Source organism: Macrotis lagotis, chromosome 1 (genome assembly GCF_037893015.1).
Source record: "Macrotis lagotis isolate mMagLag1 chromosome 1, bilby.v1.9.chrom.fasta, whole genome shotgun sequence".
In the NCBI taxonomy this organism is placed as follows: Eukaryota; Metazoa; Chordata; class Mammalia; order Peramelemorphia; family Peramelidae; genus Macrotis; species Macrotis lagotis.
In genome coordinates, this window is record NC_133658.1 from 220,286,597 (window position 1) to 220,301,310 (window position 14,714).

Consider the following 14,714-nt stretch of genomic DNA (forward strand, 5'->3'; position numbering starts at 1 on the left):
AAACTGCAAAGGAAATGATTTCCTTTGGTGAAGGAAGTTTCTGCATTGTGAGTCCCTTACGACAATGAAGTCATGAATGAATCAAAAACCAAAACAAAGAAACCCATATTACAATATCCTCTGCTAAGCATCAGCTATTCCAAAGAAAGCTAAAAATATGGGGGGGATTGGGGGAAGCAGGTTAGTAAGGGTAACACCAAAGTAGGGGGTAGATCTCTTTAAGCCAACACTGCAAACCACAAACATCTTCAACTTCACCTCTCCCAATAACCTTCATTCTGCTGAATACAAGGAAAAGCTTCATCAGACTGTAAGAAAAGACAATTTAACAAAAGCAACAGGCTATACATACACCCACAACACAGGTGCTCCATTGCATGTCAGCAACTAGGAGGATGGGAAGAGAATTCAGAAAGAAAGGAAATGTCTGCATTCCTTTCCAGTTCTCTTTCTATCTTTGCCACAAGTAATGTTAGGATATTTGAGTTCAAATCCTACCTGTATGACTTGGGCAATTTACTCAGCCACTCTGAGCCTCAATTTTCACATTTATAAATATAAATATAAATATATATATATACATATAAATATATATATATATATATATATATATATATATATATATATATATATATATATATATATAAAACTCGATGATTCTTCATGATATTTATATATGAAATGAAGGGTTTGGACAAAACTCTCTCAAAAGTCATTTCCAGGTCCAAATTACAGTGCTGTGATTCTGGTTCTGAGCCATTTCTGTGCCTAAGGTCAAATTCTTCTCTACCACTGTAAGTCTATCAGACATGAACAATCTGTGCCCTCTCTCTTAGCACATTCAATCATCCCACAAAACTTTGGCAGAAACTGAAGTATGCCACTGGCTTGGTTGTTGTCAAGGTTTCCAGGATGTCGAAAAGGAAGGAAGGGAGGAAGGAAGGGAGGAAGGAAGGAAGGAAGGAAGGAAGGAAGGAAGGAAGGAAGGAAGGAAGGAAGGAGGGAGGGAGGGAGGGAGGGAGGGAAGGGAAGGAGGAAGGGAGGAGGAAGGGAGCATAAAAACAAAAAAACAAAGAGGAAAGAACATTGACAATGAATCCAGTTCTTATGAATTTGCTGAGGTTAATGCAGTTCTTCATGTAGGGGAGACTGAGGCACCTACTTCTGGATATACATGATGACATGTAATAGAATTACATTGGCAAACAAGACTTTGGAATAAGTATTTTGTAACTGGTTCCAATCTACGTTTATTAAGTAAGGAAGAAAGGCCTTTGTGACTGGCTGCCTAGAGGTACATTCAAAAGATATTAGTTAATCACAGTTGACAGAAAGTAAGGCTCAGAATACTTGCTACATATATACATATATATATAGATATATAGATATATATATATAGATAGATAGATAGATAGATAGATATAGATATATATGCAAATATATACACATATTCACATCCATATGTGAATATACATATGTATGTGTGTATATTATATCGCATAATATATAGAAGCTATATCTCTATAGCTTTGTCCTTATACATCTATGGTTATAAAGCTTTATCTCTAGAGATTTGATTACTAAAATAAAATATATAGATAACTATATCTACAATATAAATTTAGATATCTATTATGTAGATAAATACCAATATCTATCTATATCTATAGATAGGTACCTGCCCATTTGAGGCGACTATGAATCTAGACAAATAGATGGATGGATATATAGATAGTTTGAACAGACAGCACAAATGAGGTATAGCTTGAGTTCATAGTTGAACAGAAAAAGGAGAACAATTGGATTGACTTTGGGAAATGGCAAAATTCTCTAACTTCCAGCTTCTCCCACAACAACAAAGGATCATCTTTTTAACAGCCCAATTCTTCTGAAGGTTTTTGGCTGCAAGTTATGGATAATCATCATCTTTGAAGAATTAAAAAGCAAAGGCACCCTGAAGATGGTGGATTATTGGTGCACAGTGACCATGAGCAGAAAGAAATAAGTAACAAAAAATGAATTGCAAAAGGGAACTGGAGGAAAGGTAATTACCTGAAGTAAATCGGACGTCAGTGAACCATTCATCAGGGTATTCAGCACAGTAAATTAAATAGTGTCCTTGAAGTAAACCATTCAGGGTACAGAAGATAAGGCTAGGAAAAATTAATACTAGTGGAAAGGGCCTTCCTCTGATGAGGAGGGAATAAATGAATGTCCTAGGGAAAATTAAAAAAAAAAGAAAGACAAGTTGTAAAAACAATTACAAAAGAAGTCAAAGCAACCAGACATTTCAAATTCCACTTTCTATATAAAACCTTCCCTGATGCAGAAGTAATCTGTCCAACAAATGAGATAGTATTTGAAAATGTTTTCAAGCTTTATTTGTTGTTTTTGTTGAGTCTGACTCTTCCTGACCCTATTTGTGGTTTTCTTGGCAAAGATATTGGAGTGGTTTGCCATTTCCTTCTCCAGCTCATATTGCAGATGAGGAAACTGAGGCAAAGTTAAGTGATTTGCTAGCATCACACAACTGGTAAGTGTAGGAAGCTATATTTGAACTCAGGTCTTCCTGACTCTAGGCCAAGCACTATATCCACTATACTATCTAGATGCCTCTTTCAAGCCCTAAAGTGCTATATAAATGTTGGCTAACATGATCTGCTCTTTCAACATTTTATGATCCTCATGCATTTATTATATTGTAATTTATAGTATGAAGATCTGTATATGAGTCTTCTAGATTATCTTTGTATCTTCTCCAGAGACTAGCACAATGTATTACATATAATAGGCATTTTTAAATATTTATAGAATATAACTGGATTATATCATTGTCCCTCTTATAAAGAGTCTTTCCTAGACAGGCACATTAGTACCCTGCAGGAAAGCTATGAATAAGTCCAATCTTCTGGGGAAAAAATGGGGAGTATTCTAAAAAAATGACCACAAAATGTATATCTTTTGATCCAGAGATCCCATGGCCAAGCATAAATTCCAAAGAATTCAAAAGTTAAAAGAAAGATCCTTTGTCTATCAAAATATCCTCTAACAGTACTGTTTATGATAACAAAGAACTGGAAATAAACAGTTGTCCATTGAGGGAATAGCTAAACAAATGATAGTATATGAACATAATAGAATATTATTACTGTACAATAACAAATGAGTATGAATGAATATAGAAGCCTGTAAATCCTTGCATGAACTGATACAAAGTGAACTAAATGACCAGGAAAACATTTAACACAATGATTTCAATAACACAAATCAAAAGAACAAAAACAACAAAAATAGAAATTCAAGCATTATGATGACCAAGTTTAGCTCCAGAGAAGAGATAAAAGAATGTTCCTTCCCCAGAAAGATGGAAACACACCATATGGATGTGAAACACACCATAGACTGGATGATGCATTGATTAGTTTTGCTAAACATTTTCAATAATCTTCCTTTTTTTATTCTTTGCTATTAGAGAGGGCTCCTTTGGAGGAAGAAGTGTATCAGAAATGAAACTGATATAAATTAAGACCAAAAAAATGATAAAAAAAACAAAATAAATAACATTTCTTATAAAATGTAAAAAAATAACAGAAACTTCCTATTTATGCAGTGTTTTATAGAGCTTACGAAGTATCTTTCTGAGATAAAGTATGTGATGAGGCAATACAGTTTCTTGAAATTATTTCAATCCCAAATTTAGACTCAGTAATAAGTAGGGAAAGTCTCTGAAGACCAATGATGAAATTTTCTCAGACAGAAAATCTGTTCTAATTGACTGAGAGATTGTTCTTACACTTTCTGGGTCCTACATAAAATCATAAAGTTGATAAGAATCAGAGTGGTCTAGCAAGTACTTCAAAATAAGCAGGAGGAAAAATGTTTCAGTCAACTCCTGATCACTTGGAGATCCTTGAGAACTTCCTTGGCGAAAAGAGGAGAGTTCTTTTCCAGCATTAGCATGGATATTCTTCTGCCAGAGGAAAACCTTGCAAGTTTTGAAAGGTCCAGAGGGTGTTGAAATTTCTGTTTTCTTATTAATCTCCTCCACCATCCTCCTGAGATAGTAGCTAGAAGCAATGTATTTCCTCAGGAGCCAAGAACAAACTGGATACATTTGCCATGCTGAAGGGGAACTTCTTAAATACTCCACAAATGTGAGTAAAGGTCTTAAAGTGACCAGGAACTGTGTTACTTTGTGATCTCTTAAGTACAAGCCCACTTTCTACTAAACTCTATGGATTTGTGGGAGAGTGTATCATAGACTTTTGGGAGAATGTTTTCTATCAAGGGCTTGCAATCTACAGACCAAAGGCCAAATCCAATCCATTACCTGTTTTTTAATGTCCCTCAAAATAAGACTGACTTAACAATTCTTACAAAAATAGGTAATGAGCTAAATCGGACTCATGGATCCAAGTTTGCCAACCTTGTTTTACACCAGCTCTTGTTAGTTGTTAGTAAACTTTTGTTGTTGTTGAGTCATTTCTGATTTTGGAGTTTTCTTTGGAAGGGTGTGGTAGTGTTTCTTAGCAAAGATACTAGAGTAGTTTGCCATTTCCTACTCCAGCTCATTTTACAGATGAGGAAACTGATTGCCTAGGATCAGCTAATAGAGATGGATTATGTCTGAGGTTTGCTTAGAGCTCATAAAGATGAGTCTTCCTGATTCCAAGTCTAGTGCTCTATCTACTGGCCCCTATCTTATCAAATACCCCTTTCTAAAAACTACTTTAAGGTTATCTGACTAAACTGATAGTCCACTCTGATAACCTTTAGAGAAACATACTGCTAGCATCTGATAACACTAGAATGTTATCTCCAACTTCTAAGGGGAACCCCCTAGAATTCTGAGGAGAGAAATAGCCCTATTCTGGAAACTGTGAGTAATCTGGAGAATGGAGGAAAAAGAGACAGATCTTCAGAATTTCTATGGGTTAAACCAGAACAAACAAGGGTTTAACCCACACCAATTATCTTGCCCTGGCAATGATCTGTCCCAGATCCTATTCCAAAGGCTGCCCAGGGGAATAGAAGATATCAGCAAAACAACTTGCTAAACAAGTTGCTATGGCAGCTGAAGGAAAGAATCTGGGAGAACAGAAACAAGTGACTAGGGAAGTAAATTTCATCATTATTTCTTTATGATAGAGCAGAAAAAAAAATCCCTGGATTGTATAAAGATCATTTTGACTCATTTAAGTTAGTTGGAGGACTCATTCAGATTTTATGTTAAGAAGCTTTAGTCTTCTGGTAGTATGTATAGCCACAAAATTAATTCCAAAGGCAAAAAGTTTGGTTTGGTTTTTTTTAAATAATGAATTGGGGTGGGGGCAGCTTTGTGGTGCAGTGGATAGAGAACTGGCCCTGGAGTCAGGAAGACCTGAGTTCAAATGCAATTTCTTTTTTTTTTTTTAGTTTTTTGAAAGGCAAATGGGGTTAAGTGGCTTGCCCAAGGACACACAGCTAGGTAATTATTAAGTGTCTGAGACTGGATTTGAACCCAGGTACTCCTGACTCCAAGGCCGGAGCTTTATCCACTGCACCACCTAGCATCCCTCAAATCCAATTTCAAACACTTAATAATTACCTAGCTGTGTGATCTGGGGCAAATCACTTAACCCCATTGCCTTGCAAAAAATAAAAAATAAATAATAAATTAGGAACAAGAGCCATCATACATATTCAGGTATATGTTTACATGTACAAAAAGCATTTGTTATGCACAAGGGGATATACAGATAAAATAAGAAACAGATCCTGCCCTCAAGGAGCTTACAATGTACTGGAAAGTTTGGGGACTATGATCTGCTGATACTCCAAAAAGTACAAAGCATGATAGAGTATCATCAAAATAAAGATGTTAAGACTGGAAAACAGCTAAGAATTCACATAGTTCAAGTTCTTCATTTCATAAGGAAAAATGAGGCCCAGAAAGGTAAGGAAAGAATCAAAATGACAAAGCAGGGAGAATACTGGACTTAAGTCACCACGTACTGGGTTCAAATTGCACCTCATTTATTCATTAAATGTGAGGCACTAGGAAAGTTGCTTAATTTTTCTAAGTTTTTTTTTTATTTAGTCATTTCTGATTCTTTGTAACCCTTTGGACCAACTGTCCATGGCAATAAGATTGAAATGGCTTGCCATTTTTCTTCAGTTTTAGGCAGGAAGGGGTGAAGTAATTTGCCTAGGATAACAGCCAGTAAGCATCTGAGGTCAAATTTGTATTCTGGCCTTTTTGGTCTTTCTGACTCCTAGTCCATTGTTCTGATCCTCTGGACCACCTAGATGCCATTATAAATCAATGCCAACCATCATTTTTTTGAAGTGACTTGTTGAAAGGTACTCAATTAGGGTCTGGAGGTTTTTTGAGCCAGGATTCAAACCTATGTTTTCTGAAACCAAGTCCAGGGCTCTTCCCCCCAAAACATGTCTTCTTGGTGGGGATAGGCAGCCTCGGATGGAGTTTGTGGTCAGGGTCATCAGCTGAGCTGAAGCTTTAAACAGAGCTATAAAATGAGGGAAATTTGGAGAGAGAGGAGTATTGCCCAGCTGCATATAGTTACAGATATAGATGTATGTCAGTGGATATGTGTGTGTATCAGTGTGTTCATTCCTGTTTCTTTATTTTTGTTGAAAACTGAGCTTTTATGTCTTCTAGCTTATTTCAGATTCTATTGCAATTAAAGTTACAGGTCACCCAAAAAAGCAATAGATAGGCAGATGGGGAGGCACAAGTTAACTACAAAATACTACTCACAAAGATGTGGGTGGGAGGAAACTGCTTAGTGGAAATCATAGAAAAATGTGTCACAGGAAAGAAAGGGCACCTAGTGAGAGAACAGATTCCATTGTAGTACAGACCTACTATGCAGGGCCAACAGGAGGCCATGAACATGAGTCAAACAGTTTGAGATAGCCGAAGGATCACAGACCTAGAGTTGAAAGGGGCCATTTCATCCAATCCCCTCATTTTACAGATAGGGAAATGAGGGCCCAGAAAGTTTAAGTAACTTGCCTATGGTCATGCACGCAATAAATAAGGAGGGCATTATTTGTCATCACTTCTCTGACTCCAGAGTTGCCATTTTTCTTTTTGATATGTGGATATGTAGTATTCCTCACAATTAGAGGAAACAAGTGTTTCAATGAGATCATTAATCAATTAGTAAGAATTTATTAAGTAGCTATTTATGCTATGGAGGCACTGGGGGAAATGTAGACCAAAAAATAGATCCTGCCCATAAGGAGTTTACATTCCTCTGGAGGAGACAGGATGTACCTATTTGATACACTCAAAATAGATACCAAATAATAAAAAGAAAATATATACTAATTAATGTTTGTCTTTCATATTCAAAGAAGACTACAACATCAGGGAGGTGATACTGATTTGGATTTGAGTGAGTGGGTACTGAGCTAAGTCACCAGGTTCATTTTCTCTTCCAGAGCCATCTGGGTCCAGTGGCCAGAGATATGAATCAGGATGACTTGAGATGACACTGGATGCAAGGCAATAAGGGTTAAGTGACTTGCCTAAGGTCACACAGCTAGTAAGAGCTAAATGTTTGAGACCAGATTCACACTCCTGTCCTCCTGTGCTCTATCCACTGTGCCACCTAGCTGCCCATATTTACTAAATATGTTCAAAATAAATATAAGGATATGTACAAAATAATAAGATTCATCTGTATATCAAAATATCTTTGTTACTCTGATGCTGAACCATGCTCAAAGCCTTTCTGAGTTGGAAATCCTTCCAGAGTTTGTATTATACTTGAAGGTAATCTCACCTTCAGGAATTCCTCCAAGAACCAACTTGGCTTATTGCAGCAAAAACTGCTCCTCAGAAAGTTCAATACCATATGATGACTAGCTTTATGTAACACAACCTCTGAAACTATTAACTAAAGTAAAGTCTATTTGCAAGCTTGAGAGGAATGAAATGGGGAAACCAAGCCAATGAGGTCCCAATAGGGGAGCATCTACATGTTTGGTGAGCCTTCTTCAAGATAAGAATAGTGGAAGGTCTGCTCTCCATTTCAGAGTATTCTGTGACTATTTCTTAATTGTCTTCTGTGTGTCAAAGAGGGTTTTTGACTGGTTGTCAAGTCAGAAACTAATTTGATTACAAAATACCACTATGACTTGCCCTCTGTTTCCTACCTGTGTTCAAAAATCAGGAACACAAAATGCTTTAAATCTTTAGATGGGGAAACTCCCCATCTAAAACATGTCTTTATATGTCACATCTGGTCCTATTATAAGTTCCTTTTTGTTCTTAGGCTATGGAGCATTGGAGAAAAAAATGATCTTGTAAGTTTCAAAAGGTCAACAGATCAGAATTCCAGAGATAGAAATCCATAAAAACAAGGACCTACACAGAAATGTAGCCTTGGACCACTCTAACCTTGCAGATAGACCCATACAATGAATATTTCTTAGGTATAAGAGTTTGGATTCCCTCTGAAGTTGGTTTAAAGTTGTAATTAATGGGAGAAATTGTTATCTACCATACCTTCAGCAACTAGTAAAATAGCAAGACATCTGGTGTTATCTTCAGGTCCTGAAGTTAGCTCTAGGAGATACATTGCTGTCTTTTAGTGCCCTTATACAATTGAAGTGTGTTATCTCCCTCCTCAAAATCAGGGAATCTGCTATCTCAATCACACATTCTTTTATGACATAGAGGGGTGCTTATTAGCTTCACATGGATATATAATACCCTCAATCCCACAGTCCTATAGCCAAATGCATTATTTGCTCTACCTACCCAACTAATTTCTTTGTTCTCCCCAAAGCTATATGGAGGCTAATGAGTTATATTTCAGGGTCTGTGGTATTTGAAAGAGACTATTGGCCCAATTTAATGGTTATTGCTAATCTAACTAATAAATTGATCATGCTCAGATCATTATCTCTCCATTTATCTTAATTTTCAAATGTAACAGCCCCAAAAAGTAAGCTGTGGGATCCCACCCAGCACTGAATAAAAATGACAAAAACAACATGCTGTCCAACAGGTAAGGGAACTATTCATTCATTGGACTGTACCACATTTGGAAATAAACTTGGTAGGGTGAAATTTTTGTAACAAATGCCTTAATATTGATCCATCCCTCCCTAGGAACCAAAGCAGTATAGAGAAGAATATGATCCTAGATTCAGGAGGTGTATTTGAACTTCTGCTATTTCTTCTCAGTAAAAGTCCCTTTGTTAAAGTTAGTTAATGTTAATTGATTAAATGATTTCAGGGTACTATCAATGGTACCAAAGATAATAGGGATATATTAGCTGATATTGATTAGATGATATGGAATAGAAAAATGTGAGTGGATATTGAATAAACATAGCTCAATGGGAATTCAAGTTAAATACATGAGAAAAACACACCCACCCTGAAGGGGGAACCCTGAGAACCTGAAGGGGAAATGTAGTCAGTTTTGCTGACAAATAGGAACTAGGATAAGTACTCCATTCTTTACAAAGTTTACAGGAGTGTTCATTTGGCAAAAATCATGGATCTTCTGAAGTACAGAAGTATTTTGATGATCAAAAAAAGTTGGCTAAACTTCTGACTTGTTGTGAGATAGATATGCCTCAAAGACCCAAATTTCTGAGGAAAAAAAGTGAACCTAGGGCAGCTAGGTAGCATAGTAGATAAAGCACTGGCCTTGGAGTCAGGAGTACCTGGGTTCAAATCTGGTCTCAGACACTTAATTGTCTAGCTGTGTGGCCTTGGGCAAGCCACTTAACCCCATTTGCCTTGCAAAAAAAGTGAACCTAGTGATTCCAACATGAACCAAACTCAACATGAATGTCCCCCAAGGGCAGCCAGCTTAACCAAATAACAAAAAAATAAGTCTTAAAAGCCTAGTGTGTCTAAAGAAATCACTTTCATGCCATCACCAATTTAATCAACTGACCTGCTACACATGAAATTCAGCCTAGTCTTATGGCAGCATTGCCATCTGACAAGACAGATTGGTGAAGCCTGTCCAGCCCTTATTGATATGGATCAATCAGGAAAACAATTGCGGTTAATTTGCAAGAAAACTAAAATGCCTAAAATCTCCTAGGCTGTCCAATTTGGGGTTGTTAGATTGTTCCTGTTTTTCAGGTATCTCAAGTCCTAGAGAAAAAGAAAGATCATTTGAGTTAATCAGTAAGTCCTCACTACATCATTTGTATTATCAGAAACAGAGTACAACTCAAACTACTTAGAAGAAATATAAGGCCTTTTACAGAATGAGAAACTTCAGGATTTGCCATTGCATACCATCATTTTACATACATTTGAGTGACTAAAGAAGATTCAAGGAATTTAGAAAATGAAATAATACTGATAAAAATACAGATAATCATTCTGAGACAGTTTTTTCCCCTTTCAGCTTTACAATGTCTGTAATTAATGATTCTCAAAAAATATTATCTTAGTATTGGATCTATTATTTTTCAGATTTCTGGACATGGGAATGCTGATACAACAGGGATCCATCTGGCAATATTGTGAATCTTGATTCAGATAACATAGAATTTGAAGTATCATTTCTCACTGGTTTCTCATAACACACAAGAGAGTCAGAGCAAACAAAGGGCAACTTCACACATTATTCCCAAGACTTGATGCCAAGAAAGTCCCTTTACATCTTATACAATTTCAAAACTGCCTGTAATAAACTCCTTATAAAGGAAAACATTGACAGACCTTGGCTCCTATACTGTGTCTATTCATATAACATAAAGAGAAGAATTTAGGCATTTATTTCTATGAAAGAAATCCAAGGGATATAGATATGTTTACATTATCTGAGCATTTCAAGGAGGGGAAAATTGAGAAGGAAACCTGAATTATTCAGACATCTGCTTGAATTGTTCACCCTGAAAAGTGGTTCCATAGAGCATACTTACATGTCTAGCACACCTATTTACTGTTTACTAAGTTTCTACTCAGGATGGATTGATCAACAACATGTATTAGGCAAGAACTATGTGTCAGGCAAAGAGGGATTTGAAGACCAAAAAAGGAACCATTGAGGGACCTCAAGGATACCATCAGAACAGCAGAAGGTTAAATTTGGAGCTAGATAATCTAGAGCCTAATTACTGCCTATAGGTCCTGTGCCAAGTTACTTAAATTTTCCAGTCCCCAGACTTTCATCATTAAAATGAGTAAACTGGACCCTTTTCTCCTCTTAATCTGCAATCCTCTGTTGCAGAATTGCACTGCAAGAAAAGATGTGGGCACATTTTCTCATTCATTTTGTAAGAAACAAAATATTAATCAATAAGAAACCATTATCTGGACCAGAATTCCACTCTTAAGAGAGTAAATGAAAAAAAATAAGAGTAATCACTCTTTCTATATTTACAGATGGTGTTTTAGCAAGGACTACAAAGATTGTAACTCACCCATACATAGCAAAATGAATGAAAAGTATCTCTATTATTACTAAACATCTCCTGTGTTGGGCAAAAAAGCAGAAAGCAGCCTTAACCTGTGGGTAGGAAAAAAAAACTAAGGCAAAGAGAGAGGATAGGAATGATGAGAGAGCTGGGTTTCAAACTGCCCTCTGCCTTATCCCAGAAGCAAGATTATCCCAGAGAGATGTGGTTCTCCATCTTTGCTTAAGGACACAGAAAAGGATAGAACTTTCTCCTTCTAAGGTTCCACTCTGTTTCCAGCATCTCCTACTTCATCTTATATTCTGGCAGCATCCTCTGTTCCACTCTATGCACAGAAAAAGCAAGCCAGGAGAAGGGAAAGTATGACGTATATATAACCTTACTACATGATAAAGAAATGGACCAGTTCACGTCATTTGGATTTGGAAACATCCGCTCAATTTTCTTGCAAGTGAATGTATTTATGACTTGTTTTATTTTTTAAGCATTCATCTGTTTCATTCCTCCCCACCAATTCACCAATTCTATTTGATAAAATCACAGAAAATAATGAGATATTAATGTGCAAAATAAAGTGTGAAGACTCATCTATTTCCTATTATCCTTTGATGTGAAGAAGTTTCCCTGGTGGAATTTGAAAGCTAGTTTGCTGTCGGTTGGCACAGTAAAACCATGCCTATTAATGGTTGTTAATTTTTTTGAACTAATTTGCCAGCTCTAGATTAAGAAATAGTAGAATTAACTTTCAGGAGTGTGATCCATTGCCACAGAGAATCATCAAAGAAGGAGTTAAGTTGCATTGAAGAACAAACCTGGGGAGTGTCAGTGAGTGATCTTTACAGCAGACAGATTACACCCAAAGAGCATTATGGGACCACCATGAAAAGAGGACCCTGCAGTACCAGAGTTTTCTTGGTCAAAGATATTCCCTAATTTATAATTCCAAATTTGTATATATATATATATATATATGGAAGTTTGCCCCTTGTTTATGGGGAGAATGTTTGTAAATACTGTTTTTATTATGCCATATTAGTAAATGCCTTTCTTTTGAGCTAATTTGTCTACTGGATGACTTATAGATAAGCACACTAGTTGGGACTTGTAAATTATCATTTAAATGGCAGCATATTATAAATTGGAGTCCCATAGAGTACCTGAACCTGTTAGAAACTACCTGCCATGGAACCAACCTGCAAACTTATGATTAATGAGTTGAGAAGGTAGCCCACAGGAGATGCTACACTACACTCACTTGTCAGTTACTTCTTCTTTTAATTATTTTTAGATAATTATATATTTAAATTATATAAATATGTATTAATATATATTTATTTTGTTATGGTTCATAATAAAGGCTTCTATTCCAGTTTTTCTCTATTATTGAAATAACATTCACCTTCTTATTTCCATATAATCTCTATAGCTTTTCTGCTTTCATTTCAAGGGTCATCTTTTTGGCTACTATAGCTTGGGTCACTCTCACATGGTCATAACTTAGACCCTTTTGCACATGTGAAGGAAATTTGTTTTCCAATTTTTATTCTAATTCTACACAATTTTTGGCCTGGATCAATTTTATAGGGAACTGCACCTGAACTAAAACAATATATAATAAAAGGGAATTCACCAAAATTGTTTGCTACCAGCTAAGAAATAGAGTGGTGGATTTAGTGGGAAAATTAGGTGTGAAAGAAACAGTAGCATGGTAATCTACTGTTAGATAAATCCAAAGTCTCTAGCCTTTAGATTCACTATTAGACAAAATCTGCTGGGAAAACTGGAAAACAGTATAGCAAAATCTAGGCAAAGACCAACATCTCACACCCTATACCAAGATAAGATCAAAATGAGTCGATGATTTAGACATAAAGGATCATAGCATAATCAAAATAGGAAAGCAAGGAATAGTTTACTTGTCAGTTCTATGGAAAAGGGAAGAACTTATGACTAATCAAGAGAAAAACAGTATGAAATACAAAATGGATAATTTTGATTTTAAAAAAAAAAAAGGATTTGCACAAACAAAACCAATACAATCAAATCCCAGAAAACTGGGAAACAATTTTACAGCCAGTGTTTCTGAAATATATAGTCGAATTTATAAGAATACAAATCATTCCCCAATTAATAAATTATCAAATATATGAACAGGTAGTTTTCAGATGAAGAAATCAAAGCAATCCATAGATATATGGGGGGAAATGGTTTAAATCTCTTGATTAGAGGAAATGCAGATTAAAACAACCCTTACACATCTCAGATTGGCTAAAATGACAAAAAAAAAAGAAAAATGATCAATGCTGGAGAGCATGTGAAAAAAACTGGGACACTAATGCACTGCTGTGAATTGATCCATCCATTTTGGAGAGTCACTTGAAACTATGCTCAAAGAGCAATAAAACTGTACATATTCTTTGATCCAGTATTACCATGACAAGGTCTATATCCTAAAGAGATTACAAAAAAGGGGGAAAAACCCACATGTACAAAAACATGTATAGCAACTTTTTTTTGTGGTGTCAAAGAATTGCAAATTGAGGGGATGTCCTCAATTAAACATTGGGGAATGGTTGAACAAGTTCTGATATCTGAATGTAAGGGAATACTTTATGCTAAAAAAATGATGAGCAGGCAGATATCAGAAAAACATGGAACTCATACTAAGTGAAATGAGCAGACTTAATTTTTCTCAGCAATCCAATAATCCAAGACAATTCTAAAAGAATGCCATCCACATCCAGAGAAAGAATTGATGGATTCTGAATGCAGATCGTAGCATAGTATTTTCACTTTTTTTTCTCATTTTTTGTTTTTTTCCTTTCTTGTGGTTTTCTCTTTTCTTTTCATTCTTCCTCCACAACATACTAATGTGGAAAAATTATTAATATGATTATATGTATATAGCATCTATCAGATTGCTTGTTGTCATGGGGAGGAAGGAAGCTAGTGAAGGAGGGAGAAAAATTTGGAACTCAAAATCTTATAGAAGTGAATGTTGAAACTATATTTACACATAAATGGAATAAAATACTATTAAGTGGGAGAGAAAGGGAAGGAAAAAGCTATTCATACCATTCACAAACAAAGTATATGCATTTAGACAACTTATATGTACATACTTCTCACACTAGTTAACAAATATGCATAGTACAACAAAACAAATAAAAACACCAGTCATTTGTCAAAATTATTGGGAACTCCCATTGAGAAAACTATATCCAATGCAGATCAATTAGTAACACAATGTCTTCCAGAGATGCCTGGAGTATAAATTAAGTGACTGTTGCAGGCTTATACAGACGGTG

The 14,714-nt window shown here is 35.8% G+C and overlaps 1 protein-coding gene across 1 annotated transcript in view; it reads right to left on the reverse strand.

Moving 5' to 3' along the window:
* The window catches only part of SRD5A2 (steroid 5 alpha-reductase 2), a 74,955-nt gene that overhangs the window by 22,004 nt on the left and 38,237 nt on the right, over nt 1-14,714 (reverse strand). Inside the window, exon 2 of the mRNA XM_074209665.1 lies at nt 2,053-2,216. Within this exon, the coding sequence (XP_074065766.1) occupies nt 2,053-2,216 (164 nt within the window). The remainder of the gene's footprint in view (nt 1-2,052; nt 2,217-14,714) is intronic.